Source organism: Sander lucioperca, chromosome 13 (genome assembly GCF_008315115.2).
Source record: "Sander lucioperca isolate FBNREF2018 chromosome 13, SLUC_FBN_1.2, whole genome shotgun sequence".
Taxonomy (NCBI): Eukaryota; Metazoa; Chordata; class Actinopteri; order Perciformes; family Percidae; genus Sander; species Sander lucioperca.
The window spans coordinates 31,714,320-31,733,780 of NC_050185.1; the positions used below are offsets into that span (position 1 = coordinate 31,714,320).

Sequence of the window (19,461 nt, forward strand, 5' to 3'; positions counted from 1 at the left end):
GAGTTGTGTGGAGCTGATAGGCTTAATTAGCTTTGTATCAACTCATTTGGCAATGGCTTGAATGTAACGGACGTTTATTAATATCAAAAAGTTACGCACTAAAGCTTTAAGTCTTGTTAAAAATGTTGTAATTAATATCAAGATTTGCAGATTGTTACAGTTTTGCAATTTGTTGTGGACGTTAGGTGCTTTTTTTATCTACGACAGAAGTGACTTTTAACAAAGCCAATAACTAGAAAAGCCTTGCATTTGCATTTCTTTGATTGCTAAAACAATGACCTGCACAATTTGAAGTTTTACTCTCTATGTGAGACAATAACACAAATATAATGTATTTCAGGAGATGACAGTAATTGCTCATAAGTGATACTCACTGATTTGACATGCAAATTGCTTTATATGGGATCATTGGGACTGAGTGCTTCCAGAAAGTGACAGCACATGCTCTGCAGCTGTCATCCAGACAGTTCTTCAGGCTTACAAACAGGCCTCTTTAAATATAGAACCCAGACAACCCTCTTTTATTTTTTTTGTTTGATTATGACAGAAATTGTTGGCTTCGTCATTCCAGCAAGAACTCTTTATATTGCTGCAGAATAACTGACCTGCAAAGGTCAAGATCCAGCAAACAAGTTGAGCTCACTTTGATTTTGGTAATGAAACGTAAGATGTGTTTGTAATGATTGAATCATACATTTATTTTTTCATCAAATTTTTTTAATCAAATCCTCCTTTAATAAGACTTTGTTGCAATCAAACTGGGAAGAGAAAAGAGGATTCAAGGCTGCCATTGTACAATCAGTAGTCTATATCGATTAATTTCCGGGATTGTTCAGGTGCTGCCGGAAATTCCGCCGGATGTCCCTCATTTCGGCCGGATGTCCATCACCTTTCACTTTCTTTATTTTGGAATTTTAAACTCCGGTGGATTTCTGAGGACTATGGTTAACTGCTCCTCAGATCTCTGCAGGGTAAATCCAGACAGCTAGCTAGACTATCTGTCCAATCTGAGTTTTCTGTTGCACGACTTAAACAACCTTTAAACGTACACGTTCCACCAAAACAAGATCCTTCCCGAGGCTAGTTTGCAGCGGCACAGTTGCTCCGTCTGGCGCTTAGCGCTGCCCATGACGATAGTAAAAGATAAATAGATAGATAAAGAAATGCCATTAAACCAGAGCACGTTTTTCTCCCATCCCGGAATGCTGTGTGGACTAGCCAGACCCTCCTCCACAGCGCTGTGGAGGAAGGTCTGGCAAAGCAAGACTACATTCAGGTCAATATGCCCATTTGTTGTTGCGAGACTACGCAATCAGTAATAAAAACAAAATTGTACTGAAGGTAACAGCATGAACACACTACATGAACATCAAATTATACAAAGTCTTTCTGTCACAACAGTGCATATGAATGTTTTTATTTATAGGTAGAGCACAGGAGGAGTTTGCAAAAGAGAAAGTAGATTCTGCAGGGTTATGACATGTAGATTATTAATACATTGTTCTCTTAGTTGGGTTCAAAGTGCTGCAAAATGAGATGACAAAAACATACATATTAACAAACTGTCAGCTCTAATAAAGATGAGAAGAGAACTGCTGGATTCATTAACACCCACATTTCAGATTCCACCTCTGGGGACAAATACATTTTTTACTTGGCTTAGATATTCAGGGTTTATTTCTTAAATTATATTTAAATTCCACCCAGTAAATGAACAAAGAGTAAATCAGTTAATACAGGAAAAAATGTAATTGGATTAAATAAATAAAGAAATTACAAATAGTACCTGACAGTGAAGCTGAAGGATCATTATTACAACTCCGGTCTTATTTTCTTAATTATGGAGATCATTTTCAGTAAAAACCAACCAAGTAAGTAATTCTCAGATGTCAGCACTTAAGTACAATGTTTTTTTTACTGCATTACCCAAGTTGTGTTAAGATGGTATTATCCAGCCCACTGTGTGATCAATCATTTGGTCAGTCATAGATCTAAAATGGTTTAATATTTATGCTTACAGTCCTTTACTGGTCAGCAGGTAGCCATAAAATGATTCATATTCATAGTCCCCACAAGATGATTCCTGTGAATTGTTTTGATCTTTTTGTTTCTCTCAACCCTCATATCTTTTTTTCTTGAAAAACATGGCACCTTGCCAGGTATTTTGAAAATCAACCTCTTCAAACCCACAGAGCTTCTTTTTAAATTCTAGTGGAGACCCCAAAGTTTCCAACGATAACAAATGTCAGGCTGAACTTGAAAGTGATGCATAAGACATAGGCTACAATATTTGTTATTGATGGAATGGTTATAAAACTTTTTATTTTTTAGGATCACTTGGGTTTGAATATATCCCTTAGTGTATGTATCATAACTTGAATGAAGAGCTGGAACCAGCTGTCAGACTCAAGGATTTCTTAAAGCAACCTGGGGGGGGGGGGTGATTTCCATGCAGTTTGCTGTGGATATTTATGCTTCTTCAGAATAAATAAGAAGAGGTTTTGGTGACCCCAGAACCTTCCCTCTAGCACCACCAACAGGTCAGACTAGCCCCATTACTGGTAAGGCTCTAAGGCAAAACTTGTTTACGCAGATTAATCCACAAGGCAGAGCTTATTATGGAATGAAGCAACATACGATATGATGTAGACTTATGGACCTGTTTTGGAGACTTTGATGTTCTCTTTTCCCCTCCCTCTTAAATTAATTTAAACCAGAAACGTTTCATATAGACAACCAAGAATTATTTTCTGCAATCTTCCAAGCCACCACCCTGACCACACCGCACACACCAAACACACACACTCTCGCTTCCCCCAAAGCCAAAGTCCACATTAACATCGTAATAGGAAAGTGTGTTAAAGCACAGCTTTAGCAGCCTGACAAGAGCGAATTGGATGTCAAAGGGATTCCTGCTTAGTTTAATTGAATCTGCCCAACACTAAAAAAAAAAATCTGAAGTCAAAATAACCTATTAGATCTATCAGGGAATGTTTTGTTGAGTTTGACAGGAGACACTGCTCTCCCACCTCCCTCTTTTATTCCTGCAGGTTGGGTAACGCACGAGTGTAGATGTGGGCGATAGCTGATGTTATCCGTGATGTTTCTCTCTCTGTTACTGTTGTTCGTTAATAAATTGTGGCCTGCTGCTGCTTCTTTTTCCTGGAGGTAACTCAGCAAATCCCTTGAGTGTAGAACTAGGCTGGAGAAGCGTGTTGAGGGGTTTGAGTGAGTTACTCCAGCTAATGGATGGTGGAGGCTGATGGTTTCCTCTACGTGAACTGATTGCTAAAAACGGGCTGTTATTCAATGTCCTGACTTAACTTTTTCTGGCATTCCTCATTTTCTTGTCTTTAAAAAAGTCATTAGATAGGAAGTGAAGGTTAAGTGTATGGCGTAATGGTATCTTAATAAGCTCAAAGCACAAAATACATTAGTATTGAATACAATGTATTAGATACCAAAGTGCTATGTGAATAGCAAATTAATTCCAGGTCACATCTCAAAACTTAGCCACATAAGTTGTCTTCTCTCATACACCACCTCCACCCGTCCCTCTCACTTTACTACAGCACGTGGTGGTGACTAATGATGAAAAGATGTGCTCCTCCTTTGTGTCATGAAGAGCCAATCACATCCACAAATGGATATTAACTTTGGGTTGTCATGGATCCTACACCTGATCAATAGCTCTTACATAGCATTACAGCCAAGACCTTCAGGAGTGTGTTGTCCTGTCCCAGGTGTTTTTTTAACTTACTGCTTAAAAACATGATCAACAATTCTGTGAATGTTTTGTTGTGAGCACGGTCGCGTTAAATGTCTTCTAAAGATTTCTTCTGTGATGTTCTTTTTTTCTAAACATTAAACTGAACTTTGTTGCAAGAAACAAATAGACAAATAGATTGTAAGGGAGACAATCCCAGCTGACATTGGGCGACAGGCAGGATCCACCCTAGGCAGGTGGGAAGTCAGTAACAGGGCTGACAACCATTCACACCTATTTGCAGTTTAGAGTCACCACTTAAGCTAACATGCATCTCTTTGGACTGTGGGAGGAAGCTGGAGAGCCCGGAGGAAACTCACGCAGGCACGGGGAAAACATGCAAACTCCACACAGAAAGGCCACAGCCTAACCCTAACTACTGCACCACCCTGCTGACCATTATATATATATCTAAAACTGATTTTTAGATACAGATATGAAGAAATTAGGCTATTATAAATTAACAGAGTAGGATTGTGAGAACATAATGTTATGAGTAATATTCAGAGTAATAGTAATGAGCTCTCCTTCAGAGTGCATCTGGACGGCAGTACCGGGAGCTGACTGCGTAATAAGCTGCTGCCGTAGTAAATCAGGCGCTGAATAGATTGCGGCCGCAAAGTCAATGAAAACCGCAGCGCACATTCACGCGACGCCATTCTCTTAGTTAATGTGTCCCTGAGTGATTTCTCACAGTCCATCAGGAACATGGTAACCCTTATCCTCCTCAGTTTAATCAACTCCTGATTGCAATCCAAACTGTTATCGTCGTTGCAATTTAGTAGAGTGGTTATTAAATTGTTAACCAGATGGAAAAAAGGAGCCAAACTGCTCGTTACGTCTTGCTAGTTGGAAACAAAGGATACCGAAAGAAGACGTTGCAGTATAATACCTCTAGGTATTTTAAATCTGACGCAATCAATGGAACACAAAATAATGGACAAGTCAACCTTCTAATAAAAACAACAATCCATTTTAAGTACAACGTGTAAAATTATAATGTGTATTAGGTGTGGATAAAATAGGGTTAGGGGGTTAGAATCTGGGATTTGGACATAATTATGTTGGGATCCATGTGAACATGTTCGTCCAGCAAAGATACTGTACTCTTTGTGAACATCCCTCAACCAACAACAATCTTTCTGGTGTTCTTTGTCTCGAAACAGTCTTGTTGGCATATTTTCACACTGTTCATGAGTAAAAGATAAATCGCTATTCTAGACTGGGCAGTTCTGCCAACTAATGTAGTAGTACAGTGAATGGGTTTGCCAGACCTTCCTCCACAGCGCTGTGGAGGAAGGTCTGGCTAGTCCATACAACATTCTGGGATTGAAGAAAAACATGCTCTGGTTTATTGGCATTTCTTTAAACCAATCACAATCGTCTTGGGCAGCGCTAAGCACCGGACAAAATAATGTTGCCTCTGCAAAATAGCCTCGGGAAGGAACTTGTTTTGTTGGAACGTGCACGTTCGAAAATTGTTTTAGTCATGCAAGAGAAAACTTCTGGATTTACCCTGCAGAGATCTGAGGAGCAGTTAACCATAGTCCTGATCAATCGACCGGAGTTTAGAACACCAACACAAAGAAAGCGGAAGGTGAAGCACATCCGGACGAAAATGAGGGACATCCGGTAGAACCTCCTGCGGCACCGGAATAATCCCGTAAATGAAACGTCGTCAATACCTCGGCAATGGTCAAAAATCCATTCAATAAGTTCTGTTAATGGCAGAAACATTTTCAGTGTGGTTAAAGCAGCAGTTCTTAGGCATTGAAGCATCAAAGTTCCTGTATTTAAAGTATAGTCTATAACTCTATCACATTTAACTGTCAGACAGCGACAGTAGGGATGTGGCACAACACAACACAACACTGAGTACTGTTGTCTATCCACACTGAGTTTTTTTTCCCTTTGCTTTCAGATTCACGAGCTGGAGAAGGAGCACCCAGAACGGTGGACCATGCAGTGATTGGAGGAGTGGTGGCCGTGGTCGTCTTCGCCATGCTTTGTCTACTCATCGTCTTGGGGCGCTACTTTGCAAGACACAAAGGTAGTGAAGCTGAAAATACTAACACTACACATTTCATTTTTTTCACAAACTAAAGCTGCATTGGGCAAGATTATTGTATATAGCATGCAGTGAGCAAACACTGGCCTCACCAACACTGATAGACAGCAGTAAACTGCTGCAGTCAGCCAATAACACACCACCCTACCACCTTTATTTACAGCCATGTTACTGTAGTTGTAGAAAACCTGAGGTTGGTGCATTTTCAATATACCATTGGCATAGTTAAAGTTTGACTAATAGCCACCTGGCCAATAAAAAGTATGCTGTCGCGATAGTGAGGAATGGTGGACCCAAACGCAGAGAGAGGGAGGCAGGCAGGAGCAGCGTTGAAACACAAAGATTTATTGGAAAACAATGAGGGGAGCAAACAACAAAGGAAGTCCTGAAGGCAACAGGCAAAAAGGTCCAAAGTACAAAAAAACAAGAACAGGGAATCCAGGGAGCCGAGACAGACACAGGAACACACAAACTGACCGGGAGGAGATACAAACAGACGGCACCAGGACACAAAACGATCTGACAAAAGACAAAGGGAACACAGGGGTTAAATACAAGAGGTAATGAACAAATGAGGGACAGGTGACACGACAGGTGAAACACATCAGGGCGGGGCAGGACAATCAACAAAGGCAAAAAGTAAAACTAGACATGACAGGACAGAAAACAGACTATCAAAATAAAACAGGAAACAGGAACACTAACAAAAACCTGAAATCACAACTAAACACAGAAACTTGACAACACAGAACACAGGAATAATACACAATAAAAGGCAACAGAAATGAACAAACAGGTAACAGAAATAACCTAAAACCATAACATATGCCCCTTTATTTGGAGAACATGGGACAGTCAACACATTCTCACTCCCATCGCGTAAAATACAGACGCTTGGTCAGGTGCCTTTGGCGTTGTTATTGACGGTAAAAGTCTCTTTTAGCGTCATATCCAATCTGATTTTTGTGTCGTATCTGACGCTGAGAGGCACTGCCAAGCGTCCTTATTTTACAAGTTGGGAGTGAGAACGGATTGGGACAGCATGTACAAACTGAGTTTGGAAAATAAACATATGAAATATAGGAAGATTACTACTATTACTACTTTACAAATCAAACAGTACCTATATACAGATTAAATGAAATGAAATATAATCTGCAGCTTAATTGAACTGACTCTCTGATTCTGGGTCAGTTTTGGATGAATGGTTGCATCGCGCACCACACAACACACACAGCGTCCGGTACTCGCAGGCATAGAATTTGGAGCCATATGCCATGCCAAACTTTCTCAGAAAGTTGAAAAGGTTGATTCAATCTGATGGCCATAACATAAACCAATAGTTTCAATAAATTATCTGGAGGACTCCTGAGTTTCTTTGTTGAAGAATATCAAGGATTTCAGTAAAAGAAAACTTTGAAAGGGGAATTTAGTAAAATACCCCACTCTTTAACTCACTTTATTGTCTACAATGTGGATAAATTGTATTTGGGTTCAGCACACAGCATACATCAAAAACCAAAACAAGGAATAACATCGTCAACAAACAACATGGTGGAAAATATAGATGTAAAAACCAAAGAAATTACAGAGAGAGCTGTGTGCAGAAAACATAGTGTAGACAGACTACACTAAACACAGCCCATATGTTATACATACGTATTGGAATGTTATAGGTTAAATCCTAACTCAAAATAGTGATTTATTTAAATATATATATTTTTATTATTAAAATTTTTTTAATGTTAACATTAAACGGATGTATACTGCTTGCCTCTAAAACACAAATTGATCCAGCTGGCTATAAAGTCTATCAGGTGTAGCTTCTCTACTTTGTTTCTGTAAAAACCTCTTTTTACAGCCTTTCTAAATAATGGAAAGACAGCTATTAAGGCTACGGGTTACTGATGATAAAAAATGGCATGCAGTCCTGCTGAATAGTATAACGCATCTCGTATGCTGCCCTCATAACACAGAAATAATTAGAATCTATAACAAATTTCACACTTTGATATTTCTTATGCAGGAGGAAATGGAATTGGACACATTAACCGCTTTAGAGAGGAAATACTGTAAATGAGGCTATTTAAAGGTGTAAAAGAGACACTTTGTTATTTATGGGGTGGCAGTACCTCAGTCTGTAGGGAGTTGGGTTGGGATTTGGAGGGTCGCTGGTTCAAGTCCCCGTACGGACCAAAGTACAGAGTGTGGATTGATAGCTGGAGAGATGCCAGTTCATATCCTGGGCACTGCCAAGGTGCTCTTGAGCAAGGCCCTGTGCCATACAACTGCTCAGGTCCAATACTGGCAGCCCACTTACTCTGACTCAAATCTTTCCATTTGTGTATGAATAGGTCCTGAGCATGTGTGTGTGTGTATTTCATGCCTGTGTAGTGATTTCAAACAAACAGAGTGTAAATTGTAATTTACCCACTGGGGAGCAATAAAATAAAAATATAAATTAATGGTGATTCTGAACTCAGTGTTTCCCCTCAGATGTATGTCCAGAAGCTGCATGTTCAGTTAAACAATAATTTATGTTACCAGACAATGGATCTGGTGGTGAACTGAAACATTTCTGTTCTTAAAAACAGTGTGTTAACATATTTCAATAAAAAATAGCAATAAGATGCATATAAACAAATCACATGGAGGTTACTTTGAATAATGGCATTGTGTATGGTGCAAGTTGTAAGCTGTTTAAAATTCAGTGGATGCCAGATATTCATGAAAGAACATTAACGATAGTGAAGAGATAAAAGATTGATTTATTTTTGCCTTCTTATGGTGGCTACACCTCTGCAGATAAATGTTGGGATGTGAGACTGGAGCCAGTTGAGGTCACTTAGGAAAATAATTCATGTTCAATTACAGGATGTTGAAGGCGACTTTTAACTACCTCTGTCTAAAACTTTCCATACTAATTACTTAACAAAAACACTTAGTTGAAGCGACCCATAACCATGAGAACAAACGTGGGAGTAGGGATGTATTAAGTGGCAACGGGGGCGGATTACAGCATCATTCTAAAATGACTTTTCAAACTGAGGTTGCATTGCCAAAAGTCTCAGAGTATATCCGATACAGGATGATGGCTGCCCTAGTGTCAGTAAAAAATGTATGATTCAATAATGTTTTCTTCCAACTGTCATAAAAACCTGATGTTTCATTGCTATGTACTTGTGACATGTGCAATGACAATAAAGTTAAATTGAATCTAAATGTTAAATAAGGAGAACAACCAAAAAGGAAACAAATAGGATTTTCCTTTTTCCTTCATGCAATCCTAACGTATTCCTTCACCATCCCTGTGGTACAGCACCACTGAACACCTTGTTTTCATCTATTCTAGCAGCATTTGTGCTTTTATTTTTGCATTTGAAGTGCCCCTTCCTCATTTGACCTGAATATTGCCTTCGTTATCAACCTCTTCTGTGATAGGATTTGAATAAATCTTGTAAATTAAGTTTGAAGGAGCTCGCTTGTTCTTTTTCTTCTCCTCTGAACTTGACAAGGTTAATTTGAAGGTGTGAGCCATGCACTCAAGATCATTTGGAAACCCTGGTTTTCATGTGCCCATTTGAATGAAAAAGAGGGGAAATGATGTATAATCTGAATATTACAGCTTGCTGGTGTAAGGTTTGTGTAAATGGCCACATGGAGACGGATTTGCATAATTAGGTACTGTGGGATGTAGAGGCACATTTTAATCTTTTGTATCATCGACGCAGCAGGCTATTACCCAGTCTGTGACACTGTCCTTCATCCCCTCCTCCTCAGGTACCTACTTCACACACGAAGCCAAAGGAGCAGACGATGCAGCGGACGCAGATACAGCCATCATCAACGCAGAGGGTGGCCACACCAACTCGGACGAAAAGAAAGAGTACTACATCTAATCAAAGCAGGACCCCTCACTCTAGTGTCCTCTTTGGGACACAGAGCTGTTTTTGGGGCTGGGGCAGATGGAGAGGGGGGTTTGATGGAGGGATTTAAATTTGGTTCAGTATCAGAGTAGAGGGGTCGAGGAGTAGAAAAGAGATGGGGTTTTAAAGACAGGCCTGGTTTTAAACCGTTGTTTAGTCTAGTCTGCAGATGTAGATGGAATGTTTTGTGTGTAAAAAAAAAAAAAAAATCAAAAAAGGACAAAAATGGGAGGGTTTGGGTTATCGGTAAACTGAGAAGGGGATGGGGTTGGGGGTGGGAAGGGTGTGCCAGACGTTGCCAGAAATCACTGTAGAGAGCTTCACCATTCGACACCTTCCTCCCTAACTGCTGGTACGAATTTTATTTAGTTCAACCATTTGCAGAAAATTCTGTGCCTTGTTCTATCCATACTTTGGATTTGTGTTGATCCTCATTTGCATAACCTTGTTGCTCCCCTTTTTCCTGTTTCATCTTTCCCACTCGTAATCATCAATGTGCTGTTGGCTTTTGTATGAGGGTAAAATTACACAACCACTTTATTCATTTCGCTAAATGTGTCTGCACACACGTGTCCTCTACTGCATAACAAAACTCCTTCCAGTATGCTGTGATTTGTCTCAAGCCACTTCCCCTACTCTTTTTTTTCCCCTGAAGTTTTGACAGCTCCAAAAATGCATGGAATGCTTTACATATCATTGTACAAAGGACATAAATGAGAAACAGGTTTGATGTACTGTATATGCTCTTTCTGGTCTCTCCTAAACACAACCACATTCAAAACATATTCAAAAAAGAAGGCGGCAAAGGATAATATAAAATTATTTTATTGGGCCTATTCCATTTTTTTTTTTTTTTTTGTTCTTCAGAGCAGATTTACTGCTGCCTCTTAAACAATTACCTTTCTCAGTAAAGAGAAGTGGTACATTATTTGTCCTCACTGCGCTGCCATTTCATTATTTTGAATTCTTCCTCTGCTCAGTGCTATTTTTCTTCTATGAGTCTGAATGGTTAGATCTCTGTTTCCCCACCAGCTTTTATTGAGTTGTGGTGATGTGTTAATGATGAGATTCAACTGATTTCCATCTGCTCTTACTCTAGAATATGTTTCTTACCAATGGGAAAGTAAGAAAATTAAATTGTTTTTTGGCAGACTCTAAGTCAAGATGTCTCGGTAATAAATGGCTGTTGAAAAAATATTTGGTATTAACATTGGCCAACCAGCAGCCAAAAGATGCTGGTAACATAACCGAAAAGAGAAACAGCCTTAACCAAACTCCAAACTGTAACAACCGTTCTCACCCCACATCAAATACGGCAGCTTGGTCAGTGGCCCTCAGCATCTCATACCCACATACAAGGCACCCTTTAGCATATGTCTGAGACGCACCGGGCTTTCAACTGCTCGGCCGCGGCGCAGTGAGATGACGTAGTATAAAGAGGGAAAAAGTCTACATAGGGAAGATAATAATAAAAAAGCAACAAAGTCCACGTAGGGAGGAGGTCAGGGTGGATGGATGGGTTAAACAAACAGGACTTTCACCCAGGAGACCGCTGTTCGTGTCCCATGTGAAACCAAAAGTTGGGAGTAACTGGGTAATAAGTCAACGGTTGACTTATTAACTTACGTAAGTGAAGTTACATACATAACATACTAATGTGAAGTACGTAATTTACGTAACAGGCGTACTTATTTTAATCCAAACCATTGTCTTTTCCCTCAATCTAACCTACATACTTTTGTTGCCTAAACCTAGTCTCGCATTGCCAGACCTTCTTCCACTGCACTGCGATATAGACTAGCCTAAACCTAACCCCTGCATGTTGAAAGATGATACCAAAGGGGTACCCAAAGCGTTAAAATAGTAATGCCAAGGGGTCCTGGCTAAGCAACTGTATGTGTTGAGATGGGAGTGATAATGTGTTGACTGAAACACGTTTAAATGTATTTACGGAATACATAAGCTGCACAAAACATCCTCCCTACAGTGTGTTTATCTCACAGACACACAATACAATGTAAATCAAGCCAATGAAATCACAGCTGTATTGTACACTAATCCTTACTAAGAAATATTTTTTACAACCTACTAGAATTACAATGGAGTACCTTTGTGGATTTCATTGTGTCACACTCATTGTGAGTTTTTTCAAAATGTAAAACAAGCCAATGTTGGGGTAAGTACATGTCTTCAAACTGAAATGTTTTGAGAGACAGGCCAGTCTTTCCGCTTACATTACACCTTTTGAATATATTTTGCTTTGGTGCAGCAGCTTGAGTGCGTAAACAATTGATAGCTTATTGCATGAGTGTATGTGCTAAAACACATTCTTTTTGTTTCTCTATCTTGCTTTATGTATCACCTGCCAAAACTGTATGATGATCTGTTTTGCTGTGCCAGCTGGGGAGTTCTGAGGAATGCCAAAAGTTTGTAACTGAACGTATGTTGTGCACCATGATGGTAATCCATACGTAACAATAATGCCCTGGCTTGATGGTCTCTTCATGGCATTTTTTGTTAAAATTATGTTTTCACACAGCAAGCAGCTTGCTAAATGAGTCCTTACTCTACTGTATATAACAGCTGTGGGTGGATTTAGGTGGAGGTCTAGGTTGCAGTGTACACCTTCAAAGTGTTGAACAGGCTTTATGTGCCATGATATTACATCATTTTGAACATTTTATCAACGCAAATGATAAACTTATCATTAAACCCAACAGTGGCTGCAACCATTCCTCAAGTATTATTTTTTTAAGGCACCTATTCCTGCGGTAAAAAGCTAGAATCAATTGGACAAACAAAAACTAAATCAAATCAGTAGAGAAAACTTTTTAAATGAGTTCCCTGATGATGGCAACTTATCTTGTACAGTCAAATCAGAAGTGAAATTTTACAAATTTTATTGCAGCACAAATTCAAAACTTGCAATGTTAATGAAATACAAAATTCATTTTTAGAGATTCAGGAAATACATCTTACATCAATAACAGTGAGTTTAAACATTGCATATCAAACGTTGATAGGTGTCATTTAATGTATTGATATAGTTTGCATGCATATCAATAAGCAACTAGGCATAAGTACCATGTTACAGCTAAGTCGTAAGAATTACTGTTTCATTGTGAGTGTCCAAACTTAGTCATCATGATTATTTTTTATAATTGTATTGTAACTCCGTTAAGTTCTACAGGTATAGCTATTTTCAATACAAATGTGCACCTTAAAAAACACCTGCTAATGAAGAAATACATTTGCAAATTTCACAACATATACACCTGTACATGGCATAAAAAAGCACACTGTAAATACAGGTAAAGAAGTTCTGCAAGTCGTACAGAACGCAATGGAAATTTCTAAGGGGACACTAAAGACTGATGAACTTGTCAGTGGAAATTAGTCTTAAACGTTTATTTTAGTTTTAACATTTGGAATATTTATTGCCGATATTATTGGAGGTACTGCTATACACCCACTAGTTTAAGCCTACTGATTAGGTACTAGCATGTTCATCCATTTCCTTGTTCCCCAGAAATGACTTTTGTTTTGTAGTTCTGGCAGTGTTTCTGTATTTTATTGTGTTTTCTGTATTTCTAGCTTGCCTTTATGGTTTGTATGTGTTGTTAGATTTGTGAATGTGCTTCTTAATTTGCTTGTGTTTTTGTTGTTTGATGCCCTTTTTCTTGCAAGAGTGGTAAAGATATTTTCTTCATTTGCTTGCTTTTCTTAAGTTGCCCAATGTTGAACTCTATTCACCATTGTACTTTTTGCTCTACCAGTAACCTCAGATTTCACTTGAGACTTTTGGTTTTCCATTATACCAAACAGGTTTTAATTGTATCTATATGATATATATCAACATCAATCATATCTAATGATAAAACATACTCACTGTTTATTAATATGCCACTAGACGTCATTGGGACTTAATGTTGTTGCTTGCTGTGTGGACACTCATATCCAAGATTCAATACTTTATTGCCATGTTAACACATTTGATTGGAATTTTTCAATGTGCAGCTCAGATTGCAACACATTAACAGTGTGATAGCTTTAATATATCATAATCATGCATGAAAACAGCATTCAGTCTCTCCATATTGAGATTGGGGTTTTGGGGGTCATCCAAAGGGAGATGAGAAGGTTCTTGTGAAGTGCATTACGCAAATTTCCCTCTCCTGAGCATAAAGCATCTGTGCATTTTAAAAGTCGTTTGGTATTGTATTGCTTTTAGAAGACAGCCAGAGGGCCGGGTGGGAGCTGCGGACAGATTTTTAGCTTTTCCATTGGTTATGGCAGTTGTTGATGGGGACTACTGGAGTGATGTTGCAGACAAAGATCAAAGATGCTGTGTCACTCCAACTGTTAATTTTTCTGTTAAAACTTGAGTTGATTGAAAGTTCTGTACTCACAAAAGAATCACCACTAAGTTAACACTGTATGCTGATGACACTGTTTTGTGTTTGTTAAGTGGATGGGAGGGGGTGGGGAAGGGTTCAGACTAGGTTTGATGTTTTACAGTCTGGTGTCTGATAAAACTATTAACTGACTTGTTATTGTTGCTTTATAAATCCCAGTGCAGATGCCACTTCATCTGCAAGACTGAGATTGTGTGATTTGTTTTTTTTACAGTGAGCACTATTTCGCTTCAGTGACATGTGGCAGCTTCCATTTAAATCAGACTTCAAAATATGTCTTGCCAATAAAGGAATATAACTGAATATTGTCTTCTCCCTTAAGGCTGATGCATTAATATTTTATTTGTGCATATTAAATATGTTGTGTGTTGGAATAGCAGAAGTGTTCTCCAAAATGTTTTACCTACTGTACTATAATTTTGCTCTCCCAAAGTTCCCATATAAAATGTACCATGAGCAAAACAACATAAAAACAACATCCAAGTAGGTTTGACGAGGATTGAATTTGAAATAAATAGCAAAATTATATTTTAGGTTACTGTATGTATCATTTTATTTTCTATGAAATGCCCAGTAAAGTAAAAAATGGTCTTACAGTGTAACTGGTGTAGTTTTCTCCACATTAAATTCTTTTGATAAAGTCATGTCTCTAGTTCATGCGTTGCTGACCGATGTGACTGCATCTCAGGTAGAATGCAAAGTTTAGGCCCCACCAATGACATTAAAGCAAGTACAATGCATCCTCATTGAATCAGTTGCAACACATTATTTTGGATCCAAGAGGCAAAATTGGTGGCATTTTGCATATGTGTTGTACATGTTTTCTGTATTTTTCTTAATATTTGGTGCACTGTAAAATATGTGTTTAGTATTGCTTTGTGTTTACATAGGTCATAAAGAGTACACTGTTTATTGGAATGAAGCAGAATCAGAAGCTTGTTGTGGCTGTACTACTACTGTCACTTTCAACGCACCACCGCCTTTGGAAGCACGTTTGATTCCTGAAAGGTTTTGATTGTGTCACCAGTCATTGTTTTTTAGATTCATTCTTTTTGTCTCTCTGCTGTTATTGGGAAATGTTTATGTGTATTGATGGAGAAAAGGAGTTCCACATTCCCATACACATTTTGTATTGGTTCATAAATAGACATTTTTACAAAACAATGAAGAGTTCTTGTCTTAATAAAAAAAAGAAGATATTAATGTCCAAAATAATCAGTGTTGGTATTATTTGTTTTACTCTAAGTGTTAATATATTAAGGTGCACCACAGGTATATGGAGAAATGTGAATAATATGGACACACAGCAACACATTATTTATTTTTAATCTTCAGTAACCTCTTGCAGATAATAAAGTCTGACTGCATTTACCTGTTTTATTCTGATAGCCTAAAGAAAATGCTAATTTCAACAGACATAATGTTATAGGGGCTGTACTCGAAATACAGGAAAAAGTGCTCTGGGATTGCATCCACACAGCTCTCATGGACCATTCCCCAACTCGTCAAATACTGACGCATTGTCACGGCCCTCGATGTCTGGTAAAATCGCACAAGGCACTCACATGCACCAGCATGCACGCACGGCCGGACCGGCTATCAAAACAAAGAACACAGAACACGACACACACAGACGGAGTCTGACTTCATACTTTGCTCAGGACACCATAACTCCACTATATCTTCACATAGCAAATAGTTGTTAATTGCTATTTTAATGTGATAAATATTGAGTACAGCCTCTTTAAAGCATAAGATTGGCAAATCATAATTTCTGAAGTCAACATTTTTACACTCAGCCCCCCACCCCCCCAACATCTTCTCTGTAACCTTTTCACTGCTATAAAAGAATAGCACACGCTATTTTAAGTAATGTCCATTGTAGGATAGTCTCTGTAGACTGCTCTCCAGTACAATGAACCATTTTCCTGGAATGAAGTACAATGTAAGAAATTTCTCTGACGCTAAAAAGTTTTAACTGCTGATATTTTAAATATGTTTTGTGATTTGTGAATTTTAATTAGGGTTTCTGAGGTTATGTAGATCTCAGCCTCAAAGTGAAGCTTAACTAGTTAACTACTGTTTTATTAGTGAATAGGCGCAGAGATGATATTTGGCATTTAGGCTCAGTTTTTATAACTCCTCACAAGGAAACACCAAGCACCGCAGAGCAGGGATAATAACTTCCCCTCCTTGAAAAATATAGACTCAGGTTGTGCTTATGAAATGCTTTATGGACAGCAGCAGCAAGAGATTGCACCTGTTGCAGCATAGCTTTCAGGTGGTCAGCGTGGCAGCAATATATATATATATATATATATATATATATATATATATATATATATATATATATATATCCACTTCCACTTATTCTTTGGTGATTTTTTACTTTTTGTAGTCTGAAGTGAATCTTGGCAGACACCAATGTCATGAAATCTTTATCACATGCATAAACCAGTGTGAACATGCAGTATAAAGCAAGTACTCCTAATTAACACAAATATAGGGTAATACCTGGAGGAGCATCGTGAAAGCTGGAACACATTCGACAAGGTTAATACTCTGAAAATCATTCTCTGCTTCGTCTGCTCGCAGAGTGCAGTGAACCTTTTTAACTAACATCTTAAATAAATGGAGATAGTGTTATTGATTCTAACATACTAGATGGAGTTGACGTGAGGCGAGCTATCTGTCATGGAAAAATGAATTTCTCCATTCATATTCAATGTTCAGGATTCAGGCTTTGCTTTAATACACCTATAATATTCAGTAGTCAGTAGATGACTTGAGCAGAGAAAGATATTATCTTTTTAATTACATTTTCACCTCAGGCTCTTATTATACCTCAAGTGCTGTACATAATGAGCCAACACCTTAAATAAGTAAAGGTGATACTGCTATTGATTAGAATGTGAAGACCCGAGGCAAGTTATCACTCATAGAAAATGTACTTCTGTTATAGACTCATTACTCAATATCCTTGAATAACCTAAATAGAAAGAAATTATATTCATTACAAGCTAACTGACTCTGAAACAGCAAATGGCTGCACTTAATAAAGCCTGAGCATAATCATTTTTGCAGTGTGTCCTACAGTAATGAAGAAGGTCAGTGATGCAGTCTTGCCTTTATGTGTGTATGTATGTAACCTTGCAAGCTCAAAAGGTTAAAGCTGCAGTATCCTGAAATGAATAATATAGTATTTATCCATTACATATGCGCAGCAACCACGTTAGTATTTGTCTCAGTGCAGGTCAGTGAGTCTTTTAATCCTGATCTAATGAACTCTGTTAAAAGAAAAGTGTCCTTGTTACCAATCAAATATTTTTTATCGGACTGGCTGTTTAGCACCCACCCAGAGGCCATTAAGATTAGAGTGCCATTAAGAGGCTTTGTAAAGCAAAGCTCTACAGCCTGATGTCAACAGGTGGACCAGAAGTGATTATGAATGATTTATTGATTGTGAGATTATAAGGGGCAGGAAAGAGCAGACCCATAAACTCTCGGGGCACTGGTGGCCCTTTAAGGAAACTCAGGAAATTAGGCCACCGCCACCTGTAAGGGCTCACAACAATTAAGCTACTTGTCCTTGCTCTACAATCAGACCAGGTCCCCATTATGCAGAGTATTACTTGCATTATTTTTTCATATAATCAAAATACAAATTAACTACTTAGGAATTATATATGTATCTGCATTTATTCCTATCTCCTACCAATTTTTTTTTTTTTTTACAATTATGTTGGACTTTGCGGGGACACATCATGATTTTGGTTCAATGTTAACAAAGTAACCACATCCTCTCTCATGCTCCAAGTCACTTTTACACTTTGCAAAATTGAACCAAGATCTGGGTTCTTAAATATAACCACCAAAAAGTGGTCCTCAACTCATGCTTCTCATTTCTTTCAGAGCAACCCTTACTTCTCTCCTTCTACCGTCATCAATTTCACCAGTTCTACCATTTCTCTCCATCACATCTTCCAGCTCCTCTTAACATTGTAGCTTAGTAACCGATTGAGACCAAAATGTAATGAGCAACTGACTAAACAAATACAGCTTTTACAAAGAAGTTCAGCACTTATATGCTGTCCAGCTATTTATATCAGACTGTAAGGGTTAACAGTCTGGTGGTTAATGAAAAGAAGAAAAAAAGTCTTTCCCAAAATGCTGAACTACTCCTTTAAGAGAAATTATATGAGATAATTTCCATAATACTGTCCATGGGACACTAACTACATTCCTACCTGGTTCTTGCTTTTTTTTGTTCAGTTGGCCTGAAAGTTTCCCGTTGTCACAATTACTGAAACAAAAACCCTCAATGCAGTACCTTTCTGTCACAAAAGTGCTTGTTTTTTGTTCCAATGTATCTTCCATTCAGCCACGACTCTCTTCTCTTTGAGTTGTTGTCATTGTTATTTGTGAAATCAGAGCGCAGCCACTTACCGGTTAAATCATCACCTTTATTTGTTTGACTCCAGCAGAAAATTGCTCTGTGCCATTCAGCATTTGCTATGATTGTTTTGTTTTCAACTGCAATTTGTGCTCAGTGGGTCATTTTGACTATTGTTATACTTTGCAACAAAAGAGTGTGGGGGGGGGGGATGTTTGGTCTGGTTTTCTTATATAAAAGGTACTAAATCAGTCTGATTAATCAGATTGAAGGGAACTAATGGCTATCTTGACCTTATTCACTTCACTTGCCTTATCATATTGGATGTAAACATTTTAGTCACCTAGTTTATGTATGTGAGTCAACGGTGGCATGGTTTGGTTTGGTTTTATTACGTCATAAACACATTACACACTTTTCCTAAATAAATTAGTTTTGATGGTATTTGGTTACTCACAAAGTATTGTTCAAATTTAGATTTTGACCTGATAATGACGCTAGATAAAAAGTTAAGGGGTCACCAATGTTTTTACAAGTCATCCTTAAGGGGGACATGAATGGGTGTACCAAATGTAATGGCAATCTGACGTTTTATGAGACATTTCACTGAAAACCACAAATGTCAACCTGCTGCTGGCGCTAAAGAAAAAGTCAGGGAGTCACCAAAGTCTTTTTCAGCATCCAAAAACCATAAATGTCTGTACAAAATGTTTGTATCAATCCATCTTGCAGAAGTTGAGATATTTCACAGGATAAGTGAAAACTTTGACATGCTAGTGGCACTAGATGAAAAGTCAAGGGATCACCAAAGTTGGTAGGATCCATCCTCTGGACCCCATGTACAAAATCTCATGGCAATCCATCCAACAGTGGTTGAGATATTTCAGTCTGGA

General features: G+C 38.3%; 1 protein-coding gene across 5 annotated transcripts in view; it reads left to right on the forward strand.

Annotated features, from left to right (window-relative positions):
• Positions 1 to 15,367, forward strand: part of cadm1a (cell adhesion molecule 1a) — a 421,246-nt gene extending 405,879 nt beyond the window's left edge. For all 5 annotated transcript variants that reach the window (XM_031308126.2, XM_031308125.2, XM_031308127.2 and 2 more), the window contains 2 exons: positions 5,688 to 5,816; positions 9,615 to 15,367. In XM_031308126.2, coding sequence (XP_031163986.1) covers positions 5,688 to 5,816; positions 9,615 to 9,733 — 248 coding nt within the window. In that variant the 3' untranslated portion in view covers positions 9,734 to 15,367. The remainder of the gene's footprint in view (positions 1 to 5,687; positions 5,817 to 9,614) is intronic.
• The last annotated feature ends 4,094 nt before the right edge of the window (positions 15,368 to 19,461 follow it).